Source organism: Centropristis striata, chromosome 1, assembly GCF_030273125.1.
Source record: "Centropristis striata isolate RG_2023a ecotype Rhode Island chromosome 1, C.striata_1.0, whole genome shotgun sequence".
Classification (NCBI taxonomy): domain Eukaryota; kingdom Metazoa; phylum Chordata; class Actinopteri; order Perciformes; family Serranidae; genus Centropristis; species Centropristis striata.
This window is the reverse complement of record NC_081517.1, coordinates 30359910-30385629: the sequence shown is the minus strand read 5'-3', so window position 1 is coordinate 30385629 and position 25720 is coordinate 30359910. Positions and strand designations below refer to the sequence as shown.

The 25720-nt window shown below is 40.5% G+C and overlaps 2 protein-coding genes across 5 annotated transcripts in view; one reads left to right on the top strand and one right to left on the bottom strand.

The window, feature by feature from the left end:
• Positions 1-4501, top strand: part of apbb2b (amyloid beta (A4) precursor protein-binding, family B, member 2b) — a 50919-nt gene extending 46418 nt beyond the window's left edge. For all 4 annotated transcript variants that reach the window (XM_059337874.1, XM_059337881.1, XM_059337866.1 and 1 more), the window contains one exon: positions 414-4501. In XM_059337874.1, coding sequence (XP_059193857.1) covers positions 414-584 — 171 coding nt within the window. In that variant the 3' untranslated portion in view covers positions 585-4501. The remainder of the gene's footprint in view (positions 1-413) is intronic.
• Positions 4502-5610: 1109 nt separating this feature from the next.
• On the bottom strand, positions 5611-22934 carry LOC131973473 (putative methyltransferase NSUN7). The gene is made up of 13 exons (XM_059335482.1): positions 22922-22934; positions 22709-22837; positions 20581-20763; positions 18941-18999; positions 17285-17421; positions 16806-16958; positions 15449-15632; positions 13926-14139; positions 13526-13669; positions 12627-12728; positions 12250-12367; positions 8313-8433; positions 5611-6495 (listed from the first exon to the last, which is right to left on the bottom strand). Exons 1-13 carry the CDS (start codon positions 22932-22934, stop codon positions 5611-5613), a joined length of 2442 nt encoding a protein of 813 aa, XP_059191465.1.
• Between the last annotated feature and the right edge of the window lie 2786 nt (positions 22935-25720).

Genomic DNA, 25720 nt, shown 5'->3' with positions numbered 1-25720 from the left:
TGTAACACACTCATAATACCTTTTACAGTGTTTTCATTTTATCATTATAATGTTTATAATCACAACCCAGAAAGCCCTCTGTGGTGTTTCTGCTTTAATGCAGCCCATTAGTGGAGATCACTCATCTTCCTCTGCCCTCTGCTGCGGGTGAGTCACAAGATTAGTCGACTGCTGGCTGGGCTATTGATCACACATCAGACTTTTGGATATATGGACACACACACACACTAAAACTGATTCACAGTGACAAGAATCATCAATCATTACTATTGATCACAACTAGCAGCCTGCACCAGTCTGGCCTCCTTCTCTCTCTTACACACCTCCACAGTCGTACACTCAGCAGCTGTAACTCTCTGTTATTTACTATACGTCTCTCTCTTTCTTCCTCCCTCCCTCTCGCTCTCTTTCAGCTGCGGTATCAGAAGTGTTTGGTCGCCCGCCCCCCCTCCCAGAAGGCCTGTGGCTCGTCGCCACCCGGTGACTCGGTGTCCCGTCGGGTCTCAACCAGCGTTAAACGAGGCGTCCTGTCTCTCATCGACACCCTCAAACAAAAGAGACCCGTCACCGAGCTGCCGCAGTAAACACTGCTACAGACTCCATGGTAACTACTCACATCGCTGCCAAAACCTGTCGCCACCATAGATCCCGGTAACCATGGAAACACAGCAAACCCTAGTGTTGGGGGCAACCCTGCCACAATTCCTTCGCTTGTCTGGACTAAAATTGGAATTTCACCAAGAATTTATCAGCTCTTGACCTGAAATATAAATCAGTTTCCTGAGATGAATAAAAGACTTGAATCCCACATCAAGAAGGAACAACCACAGAGAAAGACCTGAGTGATGAGTGTAAAAAGGTGATTGTTGTATATAGAAGTAACTCTCATCCCTCTCGGCACAGAAAAGGAGTGAGGAGAAGAGAGCAAAAACTGAAGAAGTAGGAAGTGCTCCTTCCAGCACAGCATGTGTGATGAGCGAGCTCATTGCTGCCCAAACTGCTGATCTCTCCATGCTCTTATTGTATTTGTGTCTGTGCCTGTGCTGCCAGCATGACCTTGCACACCTGGCCACACCCCCCCCCCCCGTCATTCACCTGGTTGTCCTGTTAGTCTGTAGTGGCTTTCCCCCCCCTCTGTCCCTCTTTCTCATTGTCCTCTGTAGACTGTCACTGTAGAAGGAAAGGAATCACGAAAGCCATCGCATCTGATTTTAAAATGAGGATGCAATGAATGAAAGAAGGAAGCTGCTACAGACTAAAGAGATTAAATGGACAGTCTACCCGCTCCAACCTGTTCAACTGATCCTGCATGAACTTTTTATATAAAAGTGAACCATTCTAGACGATATCAATACACTGCTGCTGCTTACAGAAGGGGTGAGGAATCCGAAGCCACATTGTTTTTCCTGTCGTCTTTATTTCTTTGTTTCTCGTCAACTGTGCAAGAATCAGCCTGGAGGGTCTAAACGAGCGGTGACCTTTCACCCGAAACATCCCTCACATACTTCCTGTTTACTTGTTGTTTTTACTCTCTTTCGTTATCCCTCGGAAAACGACAGACGATAGCCATAATGGAGGAAGAAACGCAGGGATGGACAGAGTGTTAGCCCTCCGTCCTCTGCTCCCCTGCTCTCTGGTAAACAGCACCAGACTGCTGCTCCAAACACAGGAGACATCAGCATGCTGCTGCTGCTGCTGCTGCTGCTGCTCTTCGATACACATGCTGGAGGAAATTTGACAGATTATTCCTTAAATCCCGCCTCAGTATCAGTCCGCAGAGACTTCATGTCCACTAATAAAAAGGGGGTTGGCAACATAAGAAAGCCTACAGGAATCCTACAAAGAAGAAGACTGGAGGAATGTGTTTTTGTACCTGTTTTTTTAGACGGGTTTCATCTCCAGCGTCGGCTGTTTTTTAGAGAGGAAAAGCCAACAGAGAGACATGTTGCCTCACACTAACAGGACTTTCCTGGGCTGCTATCAATCTGTCTCCAGGGTTCTGTTCACTTGAATGCGCCTTCTCTGATCTTCATCACTTACTTCCTTACTGTACAATTGTTTTCATCAGTGCCACTTGCTTTTGGTCTGATTTCTTTTTCTGAAGATTTTCTCTCACAAATCTCAATTCAACCCTGCTAGCTCCTTGTTATCTCATGTCTGACAAGCCTTGGATGTATGGTAATAACTAATGAAGTCTTGAAGTTTATTGCAACTGAAATCGTAAACACATTTCCCCTCTGGCAGTTCTCTTGGCTGTAGAGCAGCAGATTAGTACTGAACCTCTATAATTGACCGTTTGCTAAACCCCTCCGCTGGAAAGCGACTGCCTAATCACAGTTTAGAAGCTTTAACAAGGCACGGCCAGCCGGTGAAGGTTCTGAATTATTCCTCATTGTTGAAGCAGTGTGTGAGTAGCTATAGGAAGACCAATGATGAATGAAAAGTGTGGAGTGTTGTGTCTTTTTTATTGCCTTTCCAGAACCAATAACGAGCAAAAGAGTTGATTGGACCTTACCATATCGTTGGCAAAGGCGCAAACATTCTCCTTCTTGTGCAGCATACTGATGCCGATTGTCCTTTTCCATTTCGCCCTTTATTTCAACAAAAATAGCTGAAAAGTACAGTGGTCAACATCTCCTCCATTTCATGACCTGTTTCGCAATTGTAGCAGGGGATATAAGGTAGGAGCTTTCAGTGAAGGACCCGTCCTGCCAAGGAAGCATTCTTGATTTTGAAAAGTATATTATTATTTGTTGGTTTACAGGTTTCTTAAAAAAAATAATTTGCATAATATCTCTCTATTATAGATCCCACTGCAGTTATGAACAAGACCTGCTCTGTGCTGACTTATGATTGGTCAGGGCTATATGTCCTTCTGGCTTAACGTGTTTGTGGCTTAACGCTAACATTAAAAAAGTGTATTGAGGTATGTTTTCTCAACTACCTGGTTAGCTCAGGGTGGAAGTCACAGAGCTATGGGTTAGACACCCCACCGTGGTATTGGAAAAACTTGTCTTTTGCTCAATTTAGTGTGGATCAATGGGAAAATGGTAATGGTTGTTGATCAGTTGGTTGATTAGCAAAAGTAACATCTAACGAGTGGCTGTAACTTTAGGGTTAACTTATCATTATGTGAGGTCTCATGTAGGTTTAATCGCAGTTAATAAACAACTTCTTACAAACGCTACAGTTGCTTTTGCTAGCTTCTTCTAAAGGTGACAAGAGCATCTAATGCGGCGTCACAAGGCACATCGCTTGCCAATCATAGTGTGAGAACAACTTTAGCAAACTGTTATTATCAACAAAACACATATCATGTGTCATATTGCTTGTAACTAATGCATTACAAGTTGGATTTGTACTGAACGTGTCATAATGACAAATGCCAGTTCATCTGCTTTGCATAAAATTGAATTGGTTTAAGCTTGTAGACCAGACAGGACCAACAAATGTGCTGGTTAAAATGAGAAGCTGTTAAACCTTTATTTAAATCTAAGTGGTAAATCTGCCACCTTTTTAATTAAAATCTTCAACAGGAAGTAAAGCTTGAGAACATCTAAAGGGGGATTTAACAAACGGTCATGTTATTACATCTGTAGGTGCGTTTTGTTGTCTTCATGAGTGTAATTGAGATTCTGATGAGAAAATTTCAGCTGCATCACTTTCTTTTGTCACAAGGATGTTGAAATGTGAATGAGATGACGAAATGTGTGTGTACATAATATCAGTTTAATGTTAACATTTGGCATTAATCATTGTTATAAGCTATCTTTTCATTTTAAATGTCTGTAGTTTTCTATTATTTTCTTGTAATGAAATGCCTTTTTTTGAGAACTCACCAAATGGCCAAAGTGTAAAATACTGATATACATTGTTGTAGATAAGAAAAATACAAGAGCAAATAATGAAATAATGAGAGGCGATTGGAAATTTTCACAGTTGTCAATTACGTTGATACTGAATTTAACTGAGCAATTATCTATGCATTCTTTAGATCTGGAGAGATGGAAAGTCGTCAAAAGCCTTGCATGCCCTTGGACGGTTGAAAGAACGACTGTATGTACTGAACAGAAATATTTTTTATTTTATTTATTCTATTTTATAAAGGTATATACTGATTTTATTAGTTGGGGCAAGTAAAGTCTCTTGACTCGGTGTCATTGTCTCAGTCCCTGGTTAAACTCACAATGCTACAAGCTCCGCTTTGCAGAAAAATGGCAGATAAAGGAATATATCTTCACCTTGTACAGTGCACTGAGAGCTGGGAGTCCACTGCTGGTCTGAACAGTTTAACAGGAGCGGAGAGGAAGAGGAGGAGGAGGAAGATGAAGATGGTAACAGCAGTGAGCTCCCATCGTCTCTGTCAAGCTCACACACATAAACAACAACAAACACACACCTTTCCCACAGATGGATGTGTTGGCTTCCGTTTGCTGCTCACTGATTTGTACACTTTATCAATGTAATCAATTGTGAGAATAAACAGCATTATAAAACAGAACACCTGCGTTTCTCTGTCTATTTGCACATTCAGGATACAACTGTTTGTTTTCATATCTATTTCTACTTCTCTGATACATTAATTCATTTTTCAATCCAGTAGTTCACATCTGTGCCACCAGGATTCCCCATTCTCAGTGTTTTACTCCTCATCACAGGTTTTTGTCTGTTTAAGAGGGATTTTTCCTTTTCAGATTATTTTTTTTACTTCCACCAAGATTTTATTTTCGGCTCAGTTTGTTTGTGACATCTCATATTTATCTTGGTACTGACCCACAGGTTTGGCATCATTTGTTTTAATCAAATGCCTATCACACGTCTCCAAAGACTAAACTGATCACAAATCACATAATTGTGTTCAAAAAGTGTGGAAACATTTGGGATGATGTAAGTGCAAAACACAACAAAATATAACAATATATAATGTTATTAGGGCTGTGCATCTTCACTGGTCTTTTCGTTTGATTCGCTTACGATTATCAAGTCCACGATTCGATGCATCATGATACGTTACATCCTCAATTTTTTTAATATTACAACACATAGTTACTTTTTCATCAGTAAATACTACTGGTCCGATGAATGTGGGTTCACATTATTATTTAAAGTGCATTACAAAATGTATAGCTGACTCCTGGAGTCAAGTTGTAACTTCTAACAACTTCCTACTGCTCTAAGGACATTCCTGATAAACAAATTTCTGTAAACCAAAATAAATAGTATAGGCCTCGTCTACTACCCACATTATCTGTCTGATTATTGATTATCGATTATGGACTGTCTGCAGTGATGCAGAATCATCCACATCTGGATTGCCATGCATCGATTATACAATTATTTGCAACACCCAAAAACGTTATATGTTTTTACACATTTTAATGTGGAAAAGTTGCATATTATACCTTGAGTAATGACTTGCTTTGTGAGTGTGTACTAAAGTCCTACTCTGAGTGACCAGAGATGAAGAAATTAGTTAAAAAGCTTAAATTTCCTTTCACAAAATGTTTATTCTCAAACATAAAACACAATAACATTTGTTTTTTAATAATTTAAATAACTTACTTGAGAGTCTTTCTGATTGCACTGACTGTAGTGTGAGTGTGATCTTTTCTATAATCCAGGCAGAGAGACTGAGGAGGAGGAGGCTGCAGATATCTGTGCGAGCTGAGAGAGGGAGGTCCGGGCCGGACGCTGACAGAGAGAACTAGCACTCCTGCAGCTGACGAAGCTGGAGGACGGGGAGTTGATGGGTGGCAGGACAAAATCTGCAGGCCTCAACACGTCCTCTGGCTCCACCTCTTTCTTAGGTCTGATCACCTTTGCTCCGGCCTTACGCAGGCTTTCTGCTTTAGCTGCATCCTTCAGTGATTTCTCTGCTCTCTCAGGCTCAGTGTTGGGTCTCTGGAGCTGCTTAAAGGCCGCAGGTGGATCAGGACGGGCGGAGGAGGGGGCGGTCTGACTGTTACTTAGCTTGTGTGCGAGGGCTGTGATTGGTGACAAGTGGTTGGAGGGTTTTGCAGAGGACATTAACGTCAGTGTAAGACGAGGTATTCTTCTCGGTTTAATTTTTGTAAGGCGCCTCTTGACTTTTCTCTTTGTTGATTTCTTCTTGTGGACTTTAGGATGGTGCTTTGAGACCGCAACAGTCCTGTTGATTTGTTTGGGTCGTCGTTTGACCTTTCGCTTACCTCCTTTCAGCCCTTTCTTCTTCTTTCCCTCCTTTTCTTCCTCCTCTTTTTCCTCCTCTCTGTCGCCTTTCTTCTGTTCATGTTCCGAAGGAGACACTGGATCCTCTCCACTCTCCGGCTCCCTTCCTGTCTGTCTCTCTTGGCTCGATGGCGATGGCGGTTTGCTGCCGGCTGATGTGACGCGATTCTTCCTGCTTTTTCCCTTTTTACTGGTTTTTGATTGTTCAGGAATGATTCCACCCAGGAGACCCTTTGCTGCTGCCCTTGCCAGCACGTCGTGGACTGTCTCTACCTTAGTGGGATCCGCCTGAAAGAGCAAGGGCAGCTTAAGATTTGATGTGAAGACACAACACATTAAAACTACGGGTCTCTGGGGTAACATAGCACCGAGGAGATGCAACAAAACATGACGCTGTAGAAAAAAGCCACAGCCATAAAGTTAACCTGCAGAGGAGGAAGAGGAGGGCGAGGAGGAGGAATGCCATGGCTGACTAGTAACTGCAATAATTTATGACTCCAGTGGTCATCTTAACTGACAAAAACATTGTGCAGTCTGAACCTGGCATATCCGGCTGCTTGTATGGCTGAAAATACAGTTGTTTTCTGTGGATAACAAGCTGACAGACCCCTGAAAATATCCTCCTAATATGTCTTTATGTTGTACAGGAGGGAGCATAACAATGAACTGAATACATTCTGTATATATGCAGGAATAAAACACTGTCTTCCTCATCTGCAGTGACATTCAAACAGAGTATAAATCCCTCTAAATCTCCTGTAAGCCATTTCTCTTCCCCGTTCTCCTCCCTCTGTCTGTCTGTCTTAATCTTCACATACTGTCTCTTCTCTAATGAAACTTGAATGATGTTCAGCACACGGTTCAAAACACTGCAAATACACTTTTTGTCTTCACTCTCCAGCGTTTAATCTGACTTTACACTGTTTTTCATTTTTTCCTGCTATGACAGCATTATATGCTCTAAGCCTCAGAACTTTAATTATGCTGCAAAATGAGAGTTTGTAATGAAACGGAGTGGAGAGAAGCGTGAGTGATGGCAGCCTGTCAGATGAGTTTTACAGATCAGATATGTTGGGTTTTTCTTTTCTTTTTTTCTTTTTCTTGAGTCTTCCTATGACTTTTAAAAGAGAGAATTCAAGGAGACTTCATGTTGTCTTGCCTCCTCTCTCTCTGTCTCTCTAAGCTGACATGTTGTCTATTTTAGATCCCATTAAATCGTCCTCTAGCACAGTTTGACTAGTGCGGAGTCATTCATCTGAGAAGCACTAAAACACCTCCGAACCATCAGTGTAACTAAATCTGCAGCCGCAGCTTTGAGTCCTGATGTCAATTCAATTAGACTTAATGATCATCAGATTATAAATCACTGCAATGCCACTGAACAGGTGAGCAAGACCTGTGTGTGTGTGTGTGTGTGTGTGCGTGTGTGTGCGTGTGTGTGTGTGTGTGTGTGTTTGTATTGGGAAAATATAAACACACTCACAAGCACAGTCCCCTCCCTGCACCATTTTTTCGAGCTGCAGGGGATCAAAGGAGCAGCATCTCATTTCCTTCTGTATGTAGGTTTTATGAGTGAAGAAAGAGGGAGAAAAAGAAGGAGGGAGGGCAGATAGACGGAGCAACGAGGTGATGCAATAAGACCGGAGGGTTTGAAGGAGGGCTGGAGGAACGAAACAGAGAATTATCCATTCATCTTTGCTGTAAAGTACTGAAATGTTTCAGTAGCTCGGGCGTATTTCATCTTTAACTTGTCTCTTTTTTTATGGAGTATTGGAATAATGCTGCAGTGTTTCGGGGGGGGTAGTCAGTGTGTGTGTGTGTGTGTGTGTGTGTGTGTGTGCGTGCAGACAAGCACAGACGACTGACCTCCCAGCAGACAGACAGTAAAAGAGTGCAGCCTCAGCACTACTGGAAGGTCTTGTCGCAAAGCAATCACACACACACACACACACACACACACACACACACACACACACACACACACACACACACAAGCCACAAAACCTATTCCCCCTCAATCTCCAAATACAACCTTGCCCTCTAAGTGTCTCTCACTTTTTTTCCGTCATTCTTAACGTCACGTCTCACACATTTCCCTCCCTCACCTGTCGGGACAGCCGTGCGACGAAGCAGCCGTTGGTGAACTGAGACGGTTCGAGTCTGAACAACTTAGAGTCTGTTGTGTCTCCTGGCTGTGTGTTATCGGGGAAAATTGGACCGTTCACCCTGGGAGAGAAAACAGTTGTTATAAGATGCAATGTAGCATTTTGACATAAATTTCTCATTACCCCATTTATTCACAGACATACCGTTATATAACTGTAAAGGAACGCGTGCACAAAAATAATCAGTTTCAGGAAATGATGCAAAGGTGCAATAAATGATCTTGACAAGCAAATACAAGGCATTTATTATTTCAACTCTGCAGCATGTGGCACCTGTAATATTTTGTTGTTGAGCAGATAAAACTTGCAACTTCTTTAACTCATAAACTCATGCATAGTTCTTATAACAGCTACAGATCAACAGTTGATATAATAATCATTCATAATGCTGTGTTCACTCGTTTGACTGTGTTTCTTATGCAGCACGTCCTGGAGTAGATACCAACAAAGTTTCTTTTCCTTTTAATTTCTTTCCCTTTACGTTTCATGTGAACATAATCAATCAAAACAGAATTTGGACAGCAGTTTATCACCAGTGAAATAGTACATTTGCACTACTGTTTACTGCTGATGTGAATGGATCCAGCTCAAAGGCTCAGGACAAGCATGTTTCCAGGCCACGGCACTGCCAGCTGTCACTGCTGTCACTGCTGGTTCCTGCATATTGTACATCTGCTTAAGAGACCTCAGCTTCATATATGTTGACAAATGTTGGTTAACAATTCTCAGCAAACAACGGCTGTTTAAATTCAGTTAAACTATGGAGATGAGGTACTGCTGTGACCTTCATGCACACCCCCATTGAGTGTACATTTGCACTTCTGGCACTGCCATTCTTCCACATCTGGATGGAAACAAAAAATGTTCTTTAATATAAAGGTCAAGAGATTATTCTTTCAAGGGGGTGAGAATTTGCAGATTTTTTTTTGCTTAAACTTTTATTTTTTCAAATGGGTGCAATGAAGTTTTTATAGATTAACTTCACACCAGTCTGATAGACAGCACTGCCCTCCTTCTCTCCAGTCTCCGCTGCACCTGTAACCAGAGTGGGAATAATACAATGACAATCAGGGGGGTCCTTTCTGTCCGGAGCATAAAGGGAACTCAGTACCCAAGTCCTCTTGATACCCTGTTTGTTACACTATACTTATAGCATAAAACTATGGCCAAAAATGATACACACATAATTTTGTATAAAAGCAGCTGAGCAGTTTACAGCGTTTAGAGACACATATTGTACTTGTTTTACTGCTCCCATTTAGAAAGAAATTTCCCTTTCAGGAATGAAGAAATTACTTTTCTTTTATGTTTTGATGCAAGGCAACCTTTTAATACACAAGGAAAACAGATCAGTCAGTTTACAGGATTAGCATGTGTCTCGTTTTAGTTGCTTTTTTTGGAGTAAACTAGTGCCACCAGGCTGCATGGTGCTACAGTAGATCTGTAAACACAGGGGTGAAACAGCAGCTGATCGTCTCATTGCACATTGGTAAATTGATAAAAGCGATTATGTGACCAAATATAATAACATTTGGATTTCTTTAACAGGATGGATGGTAAGAAGTGAGTTGTGTGAAGCAGCAGGCGTGATATCTTCTCCACCCCATTCACCCCGACTGTGGGATTAACTACTGTCCCCACAGCAACCGCAGCTGATCCTTTATACTGCTGTCAGCCTGGTAACTGTAACCTCTCACTCTCTCTCTCTCTCTCTCTTTCTCTCTCTCTCTCTCACACACACACACACACACACACACTTGCACATGCAGTATATAATGTGGAGATATGAGATACTCTGTCATGTTTACATGAGACAGTCGCTCAGCCTCTGTCTGTCTCTCCTTCAGTCTGTAACTCTCAGAGATAAAACTCACAGCTCTCTATAATTGGGTTCTGCAGTTAGATACGCATGCAGATGTTCTATGAGCAGCTGTTGAGCTGAGCTGTTTTACGAGATAGTGGATTTATCTCATATACTCTACGCTCTTTTTCATTAACTTTGAATGTAGTCTTATTATGCTTCAGTATGAGGACGGTCCTGTAGTCTGTTTTCTGCATTATGAAGCAGATGTGTTGCAATCATTACTTATGGTTATAATGAAAGGACTGCAGTTTCCCCCTCAAACTAGTTTCAATGTAAGGCCAGCAAGCAAATAATATACAGAGTGCAGCGTGGCTCCTGCATTCTTTCAAATGGCCAGCTGGGGGCGACTCCACTGGTTGCAAAAAAGTGATTGTAAAAAAGTCTGTGAGTAAATGACCCTACATCTATCTTGATTTATTACCTTAGTAATAGGATAAGCTTTAGGGCCACAGATGTTTTTGTACTAGAATCTTAACTCTTTCACAGTCTTTTTTCAGTATCAAAGATAAATTGTGACATTTCACCTGTCGTTCTGCCTCTCCTTCTCATTAACACGGAAGGAGGCCTCTCAAATCTGATCCATCCACTTTGTTTTAATCTTTATGAGGCATAATCTGTTTATTAGCTAGCATTATTTAACTGTTAGAACAGCAGATGCGAGTATATTAAGAAGTATATTGCCATTTCTATTTAGACTAAACTTGTTTACTGGATCCAATGTGCCTGAATTCATGCCACCAGGTTAGTTTGGGCTTGCTACTTCATCATTTTGTTTTCAACTTTTTTGTATGTCTGTTTTACAGTTTTACACAGCTTCCATTAAGTACCTGAAGTTGAACTTGCAGGTCCTTCATAAATGGTAAATGCACTTATATAGCGCTTTTATCCAAAGCGCTTTACACTACACACTATGCTCATTCACCCATTCACACACTCATTCATACTGGTGGCCGAGGCTACTGGTGCCACCTGCCACCATTGGGAATTCATTCACACACCGATGAATGCAGCATCGGGAGCAATTTGGGGTTGCATTGCTCAAGGATACTTCGACATGTAGCTGCCATGGTGGGGAATCGAACCACCAACCTTCCGGTTACTGGACGAACTGAGCCACAGCCACAGAGTTTGTTGCATAGCTATGTTCGCAAACACGTAGCAGCAGAAATGTCTCAGTCAGCATTTGAAACTCTGAGAAGAAGTTCATTTATGCACCTTGCTAACCAAGCTAGCTCTCTTGTGCTATTGCTAACTGATAACTGATAAATAAGATGGCTATGGCCAAAACACCACATCCAAGGCTTCAAAACTGTAGTCTACAAACCAGTAGTTGATGTTACGGTGACTACGCCTACGTTACATACACATAGATTATTTTGTTCTCTCTTTGATTATTGGTCTGTTGGTTGATCCACTTTGCTCCAGACTGAAATATCTCAACATCTATTAAATGGATTGCCATGGCATGTTATACAGACATTCATGGTCCCCAGAGGACAAATCTGTCTGGGATTTAGTGATCCTACAAAATCTAGGGCCAGAAAAATAAAGCCAAAATTGGCTACTTGATGCTGGCTCTGAAAGTGAGTCAATACCTATAGATCCCCATGTTTAACTTTACAGTAGAAATAAACTATTTTACAGCCTGGAACAAAAACAAATGTCTCTACAGCTAATTTCCCTGTTCATGACAATACAAGACTTAATACTCTACAGCCTCACAGAGCTGCTGGTGTGGTTGTACACTCGTCTTGTTTAGATTATGACATGCCGGTTGTTTTTTATGAGTTGACATCCTGTTTGATCTCAGTGAAAGCAATGGCCCTGATGGATGAGCATGAATTCAATAATCTGACAGAATTTCAGTGACAGTGAGAGCACAATCAGCTTCAAAGTGAATTTTATGTAAAGCAGATGAGCTTCACTGTGAGCTGCCACTCACCCGTCTCTCTGTCACAGGCTGGATGAGCACTGTGTGTGTGTGTGTGTGTGTGTGTGTGTGTGTGTGTTTACCTGAAGGGCAGCAGTTTGGGATGAGTGTGTGTTTTCTCCAACACTCTTTTCACCAGCTGTTCATTTTCTTCAGGATACACTGAGCGTGTGCAGTAGACCAATGTCTGAACCTTTGGGACTAAAGAGAAGAAGAGAATATAAAGTGAATAATCCTCTATTCGGTTCTGATATTGCTGGTATCTTATCAACAGTTTGCACGGAGCAACTCACACTACACAACATAGCGATATGTGTGTTGAGTAGTCAAGCAACTCTGTGTGTGTGTGTGTGTGTGTGTGTGTGTGTGTGTGTGTGTGTGTGTGTGTGTGTATGTGCGTGTGTGTGTGTGTGTGTGTGTGTGTGTGTGTGCGTGTGTGTGCTTTTCATTATATACTCACAGGAGAGAGCGTGTGCTAGGAGTCGTGCCTGCTGGGTTGCCATTGTGTTAATTTTGCTCCGGGACACAGAACTGTGACACAAGTCTGGAAGCAGATCCCAGTCTGACACAGAACAAAGACTTTTTATTATAGTTAGGAAGTTTATTGTAAAGTCACAACCTCTATCAAAATTTCCATATATTTCAATTTCTGTTACTTTTTTTGTCACTTTAGTTTTTATTTATTTCAACATAATAACAATGGATGAACCAGTTATAATATACATACAATAGCCCAAAAAACAAAACAAAAAAAAAGAACAAAAACCAAACAAACATCAACCCAGAAAACAATAATTAATAAGTAATAAAAAAATAACTTTAATAAAAAGCAGCCTTAGCCCCATACAGCACCTCAATGGATCCTACACAAATATACAGACCTATAAACACATAATTATCATATACAGTCATGGAAAAAAGCCATTTTCCATGGTATTCTTGATAATAACCAAAATCATTATCAAGAAAACCATGGAAAATGTCTAGATATCAGCTCTTAAATTAAACTCTTATGAGCTATTTTATGTTATCATTATATTTGTCCAAACAAATGTACCTTTAGTTGTACCAGGCATTAAAATGAACAATAAACTGAAGAAACAAGGGTGGTCTAATCATTTTTTCCATGACTGTACATCTACCTACATAAATATATAAACACCTCCCCTCTACCAGTGCCCCTCTAAATGGTCTCACCTTTAATATAAACAAAATATTTCTGGCAATCATAATTTCAAACGCAGCTGTTTCCAACATACGTTTAAGCCACTCTCTGGATCAAAACTCTGGGCTATGTGGTTTTTTCTAGTTGCGCAAAATAGTCCTGGCAGGATTTTCTGTTAGTTGATTTTTACGTACCTCCGTGCTCACTGTGCATGGTGGGCACAGGGTCATTGAGTGCGGAGGACGAACACTGAGGTAGCACTATGATGACCTTTAATCGCTGGACGGTGGTGTCCCACTCGTCCAGACCACAGAAGGCTTCTGACAGGACTCGCACGTCTACATTGGACATGAATTTGCATCAGAGAAGTCACGCTCACGTACAGAATAGCGCTGCAACGGGTAGGTGACTAATCGATTAGTCGATCAGCAGATTAATCGATAATGAAAATTATAATTAGTTGCAGCCCTCGTAGAGAAGGTGTGCATGTAGATAATAATAGAAGAATTGTCAAAAATTGTCAAAATAAAATATCCAGAATACTTTTTTCAATCAACAGCATTTTGGTATCTTTTTAATGAAATTTTCTCTCACTTTTGATGTCCATCTGTGTGAGTAGTTCTTGTATCTCCTGTATCTGTAGAGGAGTGTGATCAGCACCGCACACCAACACTCGGCCGGAGCGGGCAGCGGCCGCCACAGCAATGTGAGCCACAGTCACAGCAGAGAAAGACCCCGCCACCAGGACGTCACCGTTATCGAACAGCAGGGGGCGTAACGCACTCACTGCCACACACACACTCCTGTCCTGCAAAAAGAGACACACACATGCATGTTATCCACACAGGCAAGATTTTCTTCTTTTTTCCCGCGAAACATTACCGTCCTATGTTATAGAAATGCATTTAAATCAAAACTGACTGAAGACTTTTCTGTTTGCCACTGCCTTTCAGTCCTCGTTCGGAGATACCACTTTTTTTCCTAAAAAGATGATGCCGGGTGTACCGATGCCGCAATGAGGTGATGAACTAATATTTTCCTTAATAAACAGTAGAAGAGAGAATCTCCTGTTGAACGGTAGAGATAAACAATACTTGTTAGTACTGTACTGTAAATTCTATTTGATATTTTTTCTTAAATATTTTGTCTTCTCATTTTCAATTCTTATATTTGAATGTCATTTTATGTATGTCTCTTTCCAATACTTTTACTGTTTTGTGTAAAGCACTTTGAAGTGCCTTTTTGTTGAAAGGTGTTATACAAACTTGCCTTGCCTTGGTGTGATAATAATCAAAATTAACGGCAAACTGACTTATTTAATTCAGGTACACAGATGACACTTCAGGTCCCTGTTCATTCCAGTGAACATCACTTTTCGTCGAGGATGTCTAGATCTATGGTTACTGTCATCAGACTCTTCTCAAATGCACTTAATTAATTGATGTACATAAACCAATCACAGTGTTCCACGTCATCTAACAATACTTGACTTTATAAGTCGTCAGACCTCTGCTGTACTACAGAAGCCCTTTTAAAGACCAAAACTTTCAATCTGGCTCACAGTGGTGATGTGTAATCATGTGTCTAAGAAGAACTTTTTCATCAACAACTGAAGTCATTAACTACATTTCCTCCTGATTGATTGTGCAACTTCCAGTGGGATTATTTTTTATTACATTTTGGGGACTTTGGATTTTTGGACTTTCTGGATTTACTTTGTTCCTGCACTTTATTGTTTTTTTTCTATGCTTACCCCCTTCTCAAAACAATTTAGTCTGAGACACTTACATCTCATCCAACCACGTTAACCTCTTAATTGGAATGGAATAATTTTACTACTTTCACTCAAGTAGATTTATAAACCAGCTCTTGTACATCTACTTAAGTAGGTAAATAAGCAGTAAAGTAAGAGTATTTCTACTTCAGTTGTACTTTTTCCATCTGTCAGCCTTGTACCTGTCTTCTAAAATTGACTTCAAAAGCTCCTGAGGGAAGAGAGCATGTTTTTCATTAGTGTTACCTATATTTAGCTCATTTACACCCCTCACTTCGCGCACACACACACACACACACACACACGCACACACACACACACACACACACACATCGATACGTACCTGTGTGTTAAGTGTGTGTATTCTCGTGAGGCTGCTGTGCTGCAGCAGAGCGTGAAGCTGCTGGGAGAAGACCAGTGTGTCTGGGCAGAGGGGGTCTCTGCAGAATGTCGCCTCTCTGAGGTCAGTCAAGATCTTCACTTCACACAAGCCGGCGCTTTTTAATGCTTCACACACTTCCTCAACACTACAGAGGAGGGATTACATGTTTTCTGTTTTTTTGTTATATTTATTTGAGGCTGAACAAATATTTTGGCTCATATGCAGGCTGTCTGGTGAACAGCGCTGCAGCATTTTTAGATTAAGGAGCACATTTTACCCTCAGGCTATAAGAATGCTGAACCTTCCTGTCTCCGATAAGCCCCGCTGAACTTCACTCACCATTAACCTCATACTGCAGTCCCTCTCAAACAGAGCCTGTCACTTTAAACCCACAGTGTCATTTTATAAATGGCCGCTCTGTTAAAGTTTAACACTTGTCTTTTTACTGACATCATGTTCTTCCATAGACCAGACAATCACTGCTGATTATTACCCGGGCGGGTAGATTATGTGTGGAAAGAACAGAGGGGAGCCACTGAATATAGGGCGGCTGTGGCTCAGTTGGTAGAGCGGGTTGTCTTCTGATCGGAGGGTTGGTGGTTTGATCCCTGACCATGGCAGCCTACATGTTGAGCAAGATACTGAACCCCAAATCGCTCCCGATGCTGCATTCATTGGTGTGTGAATGAATTCCCAATGGTGGCAAGTGGCACCATTTAGGGTAGCCTCTGCCACCAGTATGAATGTGTGTGTGAGCGGATGAATGAGTGCAGTCTGTAGTGTAAAGCGCTTTGAGTGGTCGCAAAGCGACTAGAAAGGCACTATATAAGTGCAAAGAAGATAATTTAATATTTTTAATAAATTAATTAGAGATGCTATAGATGATTTAGGTGATCATAGATATCGATAGATATCACTGGGAAACTTTTCCAGTTGATTACTTACATTAAGATAATTCTTTTTTGTTGTTTAAATGTGCAAACAAACATTTGGGGAATTACAGAGAAATCTACAGCTGCAAATATACAAAGTGTAGTAAAAACAAACACCAAAAATGTGTATTTTGGATGTTTTCATTTCACTGGTCTAAACAAAGACATGTTCTGAAAGCGAAATAGCCTGAAATCTCAAAAGTGACGTGAAAAATTATTATTTGGCCTGGAGTGTGTCACCTTAAATGCAGGCATAAAGTACACAAGCTAATAGAAAATTAGCAGAATTAATATTTAAACAAGTGATAATTAAACAAATGACTATATGGCCCTCTCGTGTGTGTGTGTGTGTGTGTGTGTGTGAGAGAGAGAGAGAGAGCGCGTACCTGGTCTTGAGAGTATTGACCCAGGCGTAAAGTGGCAGATGTTTTGCTCTGTGCTGTTTGGTCCTGACAGGATCAGACAGAAAACAGGAGACACTCTGCAGATTTTGTTTCACTCTGCAGCGAGCTAAAGATGCTGCCAGCTTGGTCTTACACCTGTAACACACAAACACATACACACACACACACACACACACACACACACACACACACACACACACACAATCATCATAAACACACTTCAGATCACATTTTCATGACCTCTACCTTCAGTTTGTCTGATTTCTAGATTTTGTTACTCTTTACAACTTGCACTAGAACAAAACTCTTTTCTCGTTAAATGTGTGATGTCTAAACTTGGTACACACACACACACACACACACACACACACACACACACACACACACAAACACAGACAGACAGACAGACAGACAGACAGACACACACACACACACACACACACACACACACACACACATACCTGTGCAGACTGCTCTCCAGGTCCCTGACCTCCTGCAGAGGCTCCTCGCCATCCTTTGTTGACCGTTCATGTATCAAAAATCTTCGGTCCTGGAAGTCAAACAGCATCACCATGGCCAGGGGCAACAAGTCACTGGACTGCAAAACATTAATGCTTTCATCACCGTCATCATCATCATATAGAGAAGGGGTCATCAGTGACATTGATCCAACAGCCAAAATTTTTCAAAAAGCACTGTGGGTGCTGGACTTTTAGATAAATAATACATTTAGATATAATGTACTTATGCCAAGGTAGCCTATCATTGTTTGATGTTTTAACTTTCTTACAAATATTTTATTTGCCTATGTCAGTATTATCAGACTCCTAAAAACATGGGAAATATATAATGATAACTAGATACTTAGCTAGAAAATGCTCTCAGACTTTTACCAAGGAGGCAGTTCACTGATGGTTAAAAACTGTGATTACAAACAAGTCGGTGTAAATATGCTAAATACCAGAACACATTTTTTCCCTCCTCACATTTTCTGAAGCTTGAGAGGGTTTTATGTGGCTCATCAGATGATGATCGCTGATACAGAATATATCAGCGTAATTGCCAAATCAGTCCCGTGGTGATGTTACACGCAAAAAAACGAAAAATATGTAGTTTTAACACACAAAGTTGACAATGACTCATCATCACCTTGTGTATTTTTTACATTGGGTAGATACAGAGCAACTATATTATTAATTTGAATTTGTGATTTGGCCAGGTGATAAAGTCCATTATTAACTCTATTTTGGTCTCCACCAGCTCCTAATGTAAAAATATCTGCCTCTTTAGCTGCTAAATGCTGCACTATGTTCCCCTGCTATTCTCTAACTCTGTCTGTCTGCTGTTTGGTGCTGAGCAGGTACTGTACTGTGGGTTTTTAGACTTTTTTTTGTAGATCCCTGCTGCATCAGTGGGTTTGTCACAAGAAGCGACTGCCTTCACATTACATGTAGTCCTGTGATCCATTTTTTGTATTGTCTTACACTGTCTTTCTTTTATGGCCACTAACACACTATGGTTTCCCTCAACTCATTTCCCCAAGGTGTGTGAATGTGTGTGTGTGTGTGTGTGTGTGTGTGTGTGTGAGTGTGAGAGGTAGAATATGTAGAAGAGGTGTGTGGAATCACAAAGAGCCGTGTGGCAGCTTTTATAGTCACACTTGCAGACTAATGATCTGTCAGCCTGTTCTGTATGTTTCACACAACACTCGATAAAGCGATCCTGTACACACACACACACACACACACACACACACCCACACAGGCTCGACATGTCTCTTTGTCCATGTATGTGTCATTGCACAGTGTTTTATAGACAGAGTTTTATAGTGTCATTTACAGTCTCCCAGTTGGAGAGTGCGTCTGCTTCTCTCCTGTGTGTATCATTTGCCACCTATAACCAGCCAGACTACGTACAGATCTGAATACAAATGGCCTTTAACTGCCTCCTCATCACCCTCACTCATTTTACTGAAGTCTGATGGAGCACACTCATGTGGACAGCGAGAACACAGCTACTTTATTTGAAGCCAGTTTAACAGTCAGTGAGTAAGTGTTGAAGTGTTTTTAATCAGTTTTGGGTTTGTGACCACTCGTGTCAAAGCTGCAGGGACTCACGATATGCTGAGAAGTGTGGAAGCAGCTGTCCATAATGATGTGCTCCAGTAAGTCTTGGTCTAGGAGGAAAGAAATATTGTTAAAAAATATTAAAACAGAAGAGTAACATTGAAGACAAATCTAAAAGGCTCAGTTCACCCAAATCACACAACACCTGATAGAATTAAGATGAATTCAGTTTCATTTCTGCTTCTTGCAGCAATAAAAAATCGGATATTTTCTTTTGATGGCAACGTTTCTTAAAAAATTATGTAACTATTATGTAACTACTGATCTTCTTGCTGTTGAACTGATTAGTAATATTAGCTGGCTTGCTACGTCTTGTGTTGTTACACTTGCTTGAAGATTGGCTTTGTTAGCAACCTTGCCTACTAGTTTTAGATCAGTAATGTTGTCATAACAAATGCATGTGTACAGCTTTTCATATTTATGACAGTGGTTTATATTTCAAAAACATACCAAGTTGACATAATATTGTTTTAAAAAGAGATTTTTTGTTACTCCATTTGTTACTTTCATTGAACTGGCCTTCCACAGTTTTTATACAGAATATTTCTCAAGTCAGTAATTCAGAGTCAATAGTTTGTTGACCACTTTTGGCTTTTAGCAGAAGATACAACACATATACAAAATATTTTGGCACATACTTTATAGTTCATTTAAAGTTGTGCTTCTGGCCACTTGCTGAATTTAAATCCAATATTCACTCTGCCTTCTATGTTTTAGTCTCTTCCAACTCCTGAGAAAAAAAACCACAACTATGTTCACCAGCCAGTCCGTAACTTATGTGTCTGCAAACCATTTGATGCTTGGTTGGCAATGTACAGCGTGTTTATTGGAGCTTTTAAGCTGAAAACGAGCTGTCTGCTGCCGACAGAAATTAAGTTGTGAGAGTTAGACCAAAACAGTAAAGTCAAGAGTCCAAAACATGGAGTTAAAGAAGTGAAAATGCTCCATAAAGCTGAGGAGTTCGGTGATAATAACCTGTGGTTAAATCATTAGATCACATTATGTGTATTTGAGCCATCCATAATATGAAGATTTTTTTTTTACCAGTGCAGCTGTAAATGTCACTTTACCTGCTTCCAGTTACATAGACATACAAGCCCATTCACACTTATTGGCCTCAGGTGGTGGCAGACATCTCAGAGTGCAATATCTTCGAACCTGGCCTAATAAAATCCAAACTATCTGCAGATAACTGCCACCCTGCTACATGTGCTGTCAAACACTGCATGTAAAACTGTGCTTGCTTCCTGTATGAGCGCGTACATGTGCCTTTGTGTGTGTCTATGGCATGCTCCCTCTTATCACCTCCCATACAGACATCTGCTGCACCTCCAGCTCAAGTAATTTGCCATCACATGAAGAAATGAACTGTATGACTATAAAGTATTTAATCTACATTCTGCAGTTGAAGCCGCTTTTCAAAAGTGAATATTGGAGTTGACACATACTGCAGCTCCAATGCTATTCATTATATAGATAAGGTTCCTTATAGGAGGTGGGTAAGGTCTGCAGAGATACCAGGAGAGTAGATCAAATTAATTTCTCCCTGACTTTATGTTTAACCATCACTCTATCCTCTCCATTCACCGTGTGTGGCTCTACTTAAATCTAGTAACTTCAGTCATTAATACATTTGAGTGTGCTGAAGGCGAGTTGGTAGGCCCGCCTCTGAGTGGGTTTGTCTCCGCTTTCCTCCAGCGGCGTGTCCGTCTTCTTCCCATAATGCAGATGGTGCTGTGTGATTGGCTTCTCGGTCCGCAGTTTCTGGAAAATGGCTGCTGCTTGCAGGTAAGCTTCATCTGATGGGGGAGAGACTGTGGAGAGAGAGAGTGAAGTGTTGATAGAAGAGGGAACGAAGGGGAAATTATTGAGATTTGTGGAGATGTTAGAGTAGAGTGGTTGTGAATTGGACAGGGGATATAAGGAAATATCATTAAAGTAGGGAAGAGACATCAGAGAAGGGAATATATAAGTTACAGTGCGCTACCTTAGAAGTGAGACTGTTTCCAAAATAGTAAAAGGTTCAGATATCGGTCATGTGTTCCTTTTTACAGCATAACTATGACTTCAGGGTAAAGTTTTGGTTTCAGTTCAGTTCAAGGTTTTACTGCTGCGTAGAGCTCAGCTATAGGTGACTGAAACCTGAGAGGCTGCACAGCTATATGAGAGCCCTGTCCGTCTTTTCATAATAAAAGCTCCTGCCCTTTGTTCGTCATCTTAGATCATCATAGATTTTTTATCTTGTATGGCAGGAATACTCAATTAGGTTTGTCCAGGGAACACTTAATATTATTTATTGTATTACTAGTACAGGTGCATCTCAATAAATTAGAAAATCATAGAAAAGTTTATTTATGTCAGTAATTCAAAAAGTGGAAATAACACATTATATAGATCCATTACACACAGAATGAAAGATTTCATGTCTTCATTTATTTAATTTCTTCTAATTATAATGAGTATGGCTTACATTTAATGAAGACTTAAACTTCAGTATCTCAAAAAAATGTAATATTACAAAAGACCAATTAAAAAAAAGTATGTTTAATATGGAAATGTTGGCCTCTGAAAAGTATGTATGCACTCAATACTTGGTTGGGGCTATTTGATTTGAACTACTGGAAATTGACTTTTCTATCATATTCTATTGTATTGAGCGGCACCTGTATTTTTATTTTTGATGTGGCAGAATGACACCGCTCATTTCTTTCTCTCAAACACATTGGTTTATGATTGGTATGATGTGGCTAATTCATCTGTCCATTTTCCATTGAATTGCCTGTTCCTTTTTGTTCCTCAACCATCTTTGCCAAGAGGCTAATCCAGTCACAGCTACCCTGCAGAGTTCCAGCCCAGTTTCACTCCCAACTCATCAGATAGTGATGCTTCATCACGGCCCTCAATGTCTGATACCGGCGCACAAAGCACCCTTAAGCTTTTGTATGAGATGCACCAGGCTTTCTGCTAACTCCAATGTAAATTCATCTGCTGCAAAATGAGATGCTTAGAGCAACAGAAGTAATTGAACAAGGACGACGGTCTGTTTAGGTGGGTGGGATTGGAGGCGGATGCTTCAAACAAACCCCAGACTTTGGTAGTTGTTTCGTGTCCTGTGTGAAACCAAAAAATCAGTGTTGTTATTTGTAATCAACCTGCATAACTGAGCGCAGAAGTTAAATGTGGAAGTAGTTGTTTTCACGCTCAATCCTGTTCTTTTACACTAACCCTTGTCAAGAGTTTTTTTGCCTAAAGTTCCTGTAAACACAGAAGTTTATTTTGAAAAGACATGATGCACGTAACTAGCAGAAACTGACACACTGTGCCTAACACATTCAAAACTGCCTCAAAAGGTTGCTATGTGTATCGTATCAGAGACCGAGGGCCATGACAAAATGTTGGTATCTGATGTGTTGGGATGAGAATGTGTTAACAGTTAAGGTGTACGTAGGTGCATTTCTAGAATAAAATATAAAGATTCAAAGTTTTTTTTAACTTAATAATAACTTAATTGTTAAAAATAATACAATTTAAAACTTTAAGTTAGATGATAGTATGTGGGCCACCAGGCACTCTATCAGGGACTGAATTTGTCCTACAGGCCATAAGTTGAGTACCACTGGTGTAAAACCACACGGCCTCCTTAATAAATGTTTAAATATTGAAACCCCGACACTGTACTGCAGTTTAAATAGGGTGTGAATATGATTAATTATCCGCATTGTGCGATAAAAAAATAAAATATTCAGAAGTGTTTCTCACCTGGTGAAGTTAAAGATGAATAAAGTCGAGGAAGAGGAAGAACAAAGGAGAGGGCCTCCTTGTGGTCTTCATGTGGGATGAAGATCTCCTCTGTCACAGAGCTCGTGTTCACATCCTCACTGGAGCCCACTGTAAGAGAGGGGGAACTGCTCATGTTACACACACACACACACACAGCAAACAAACACAAAAACAGCAGCGTAAAGACCTTACCTTTGTCTGCCATGATCACAGCAACAACACCAAACACTCATCAGACACATTTATGCCTCTTACTCTTTCCCACGGCTGCCTGCTGCCGCTGAACCAGCGACCATCAAAACAGACACAAACATTGTTTGTTTTCGCAGTTGAATCCGAGCTGAGCAAATGTAAATAAGACGCATAGCGTTAGTCATGGCTGACATGTGATCCACCTCCCAGTTTGTGTGAATGTGAGACTGTGGGTGGGTAATTGGGCTCCTCCTGGTGCAATTAGGCGACCGGTCCGATACATCAGCATGAATAAATAATGAGCCGCTGTCCGACCCTGGACAAAGGTCCACCTCTCACTGACCTGCTGCTTCACACACACACACACACACACACACACACACACACACACACACACACACACACAGTGCATTCACAGTGGTGGAATGTAATGAAGTACATCTACTCAAGTATTGTACTTCGGTATAAATTTTAAGGTTAAGTTGTTTCATATCATGCTACTTTATACTTCTACTCTGCCACAGATACACTGACCCTATGATGCTTTGCTGTGGATCTGACCACTGATTCCCAACCTGTGGGTCCTGACCCCCACTAGGGGTCACCAAAGCTTCAAAGGGGGTCATGACCTTCTTAATTTTAAAGGGGCTTAAGACAAAACAAAAATTAATATATACATACATATGTTTTTGTGAAGAAAACTAAATTAAAATATATTGTCTGAAAATTTTGATTATTATCTAAGATATAAACAAAATTCATCCAAATCTTTCGTTTAACACAAACTTCCTGTAGTTATTGCATTCACTTTTTAGGGTTTGTAGTACAGTTTATCAATTGTTCTGTTATTGTTATGCATTATGAAATAATAATGCTCAGGATAATGCACAGTGAGTACTTTCACTTTTTATACTCTAAGTAAATTTAGTTGGTAAAACCTACATATCTTTAAAGGACTTGTACTGGAGTACTTTCTCAGTGTGGTATTAGTCCTTTTACTTAAGTAAATGCACTGAATACTTCTTCCACCACAGTGCATTCTCTAATCCCTTACCCCAACATTAACTATTAAAACTAAATACATAAGCCCCGCTCTCACTCTTCCCTTAACCTAAACTCAACCTGAACTTAAAACCATCAGCACCACCACCACCACCACTCAAACAGACCTCAAAAGATCTGTTCGAAGGTGAAGACTGAGAAAAATGTCCTCACTTTTCAAAAACGTCCTCACTCTCAGGGTCTAAAGCTTAAATTGGTTCTCACAGAAAAAGATGTACGAGTACCAGTCTGCAGGATGTGGTTTGGAGGTTTGGACCGGTGATGTGAGCGTTGGGATGACATCACTTGACTTGACAATAAGGATTAACATCCAAAGGTTGCAGGGACCACTAGCCTCTAATTAAAGTGGATTAATAAAGAGAAACACAGACAGAGTGTAATCAGCTTTCACAGCACTCATCAATGTTTAAGCACAAAGTTGGAATTGACCAGAAATGTGCAGCGTGTCCAATAAGGCCATGTCAGTGTAAATGGAATAAATTAATGAATATCAAACAGCAGTGATTTAATGAGTGTGAAGCAGTTTCCTCTCCTCCGCAGGAGAAACTCTTAAGTCCACTTTAGAGGAGCAGGACTGGAAGAAAAGGCTACAGCAGCTTAGTGTAATCTGCATAGAGGATGATGGGCTGTTTAAAATTGCATAGCGGGTCTTACCTTTGTCATTCAGAATCCTCCTCACGGGAGCAACACAGCTCATCTTCTCAAAGAAATGCAGCCTGAGCAAATATCCGGACAAACTACTCTAAAAGTCTCTTCCTACCCTGCATCACACAGTGAGCCACTTCACTCACTCATCACCTGGTTTTGTTCTGTCCTGAGTTTGAAATACCATGGCAACAATATGATAATGAAAGAGGGCTGTCCTCTCTGTGACAGATATACAGTAAAATACATAATAAACTGTTTAGGACAACTTTTTACTACTGAGAGGGAACCATCACATGTTATGTGATGCAGGATATATTCTTAAGATTGTGCAGTTTATACAGTATACAGCACCACGTTTGACCAGTTGGACTTGTTTTAAACTTTATTCATGAATACTGCACTGTCTCCTCATGAGGGACAGCAGAGAGACACCAGACAGGCAGATCAGATTGAGACTGCCCCCTTCTGGCCTCTGCAGTGCCTCACACCTCAAGCTGTGGTCAAGATGTCCCACCAGTGGTTAATAATTTAATAATTCATTTATTCACCAGAGCAGTGGTTTCCAACCCCTTATCCTCATTATTGAGTAAACTGATGACCCCTGACATCTTTTATTTATGGATATTTCATATTAGGCCTATATTTAATGCATATAACAATATCAGAACAGATCAGATGATAAACTGTACATTTAAATCGTGAACTAAATAACTGTAGAAAGTTTGTTTTTTGAGACGATCATTTCCTGTGATCATTGCATCAGAGTTGAGTTTTCCTGTTTTTTAAGCAACTTTAAATAGAGCTCTTTGTAGTTTTTATTTTATTTTTTTAAAAAGTCTGAATTGGCTTCTTTTTGGACAAATTCAAATATTCTTTATGACGTTTGGCTATTGTTTTCTTTGTTTTAACTACAACTCTAATGAAGGACAAGGTTGTTAAGCTGAGACGGGTCTTCAGGTCTTTAACATGCCCTTATCCTGAGTTTTTTGCCCAACTGTATATCTTAAATGATAATCAAACATCAAAATTAATTACTTAGCTACTGACATCACGTGACTCCTCTTTTCACCATTTTGGCAGGAAGCGTGA

Coding starts and splice junctions, on each gene's coding strand:
- LOC131973473 (XM_059335482.1), bottom strand. Junction 20,764..22,708: donor TTCATCTTTAACTTCACCAG/GTGAGAAACACT, acceptor CTCTCTCCACAG/TCTCTCCCCCATCAGATGAA. Junction 12,729..13,525: donor CATGCACAGTGAGCACGGAG/GTACGTAAAAAT, acceptor GTTCTGTGTCAG/ACTGGGATCTGCTTCCAGAC.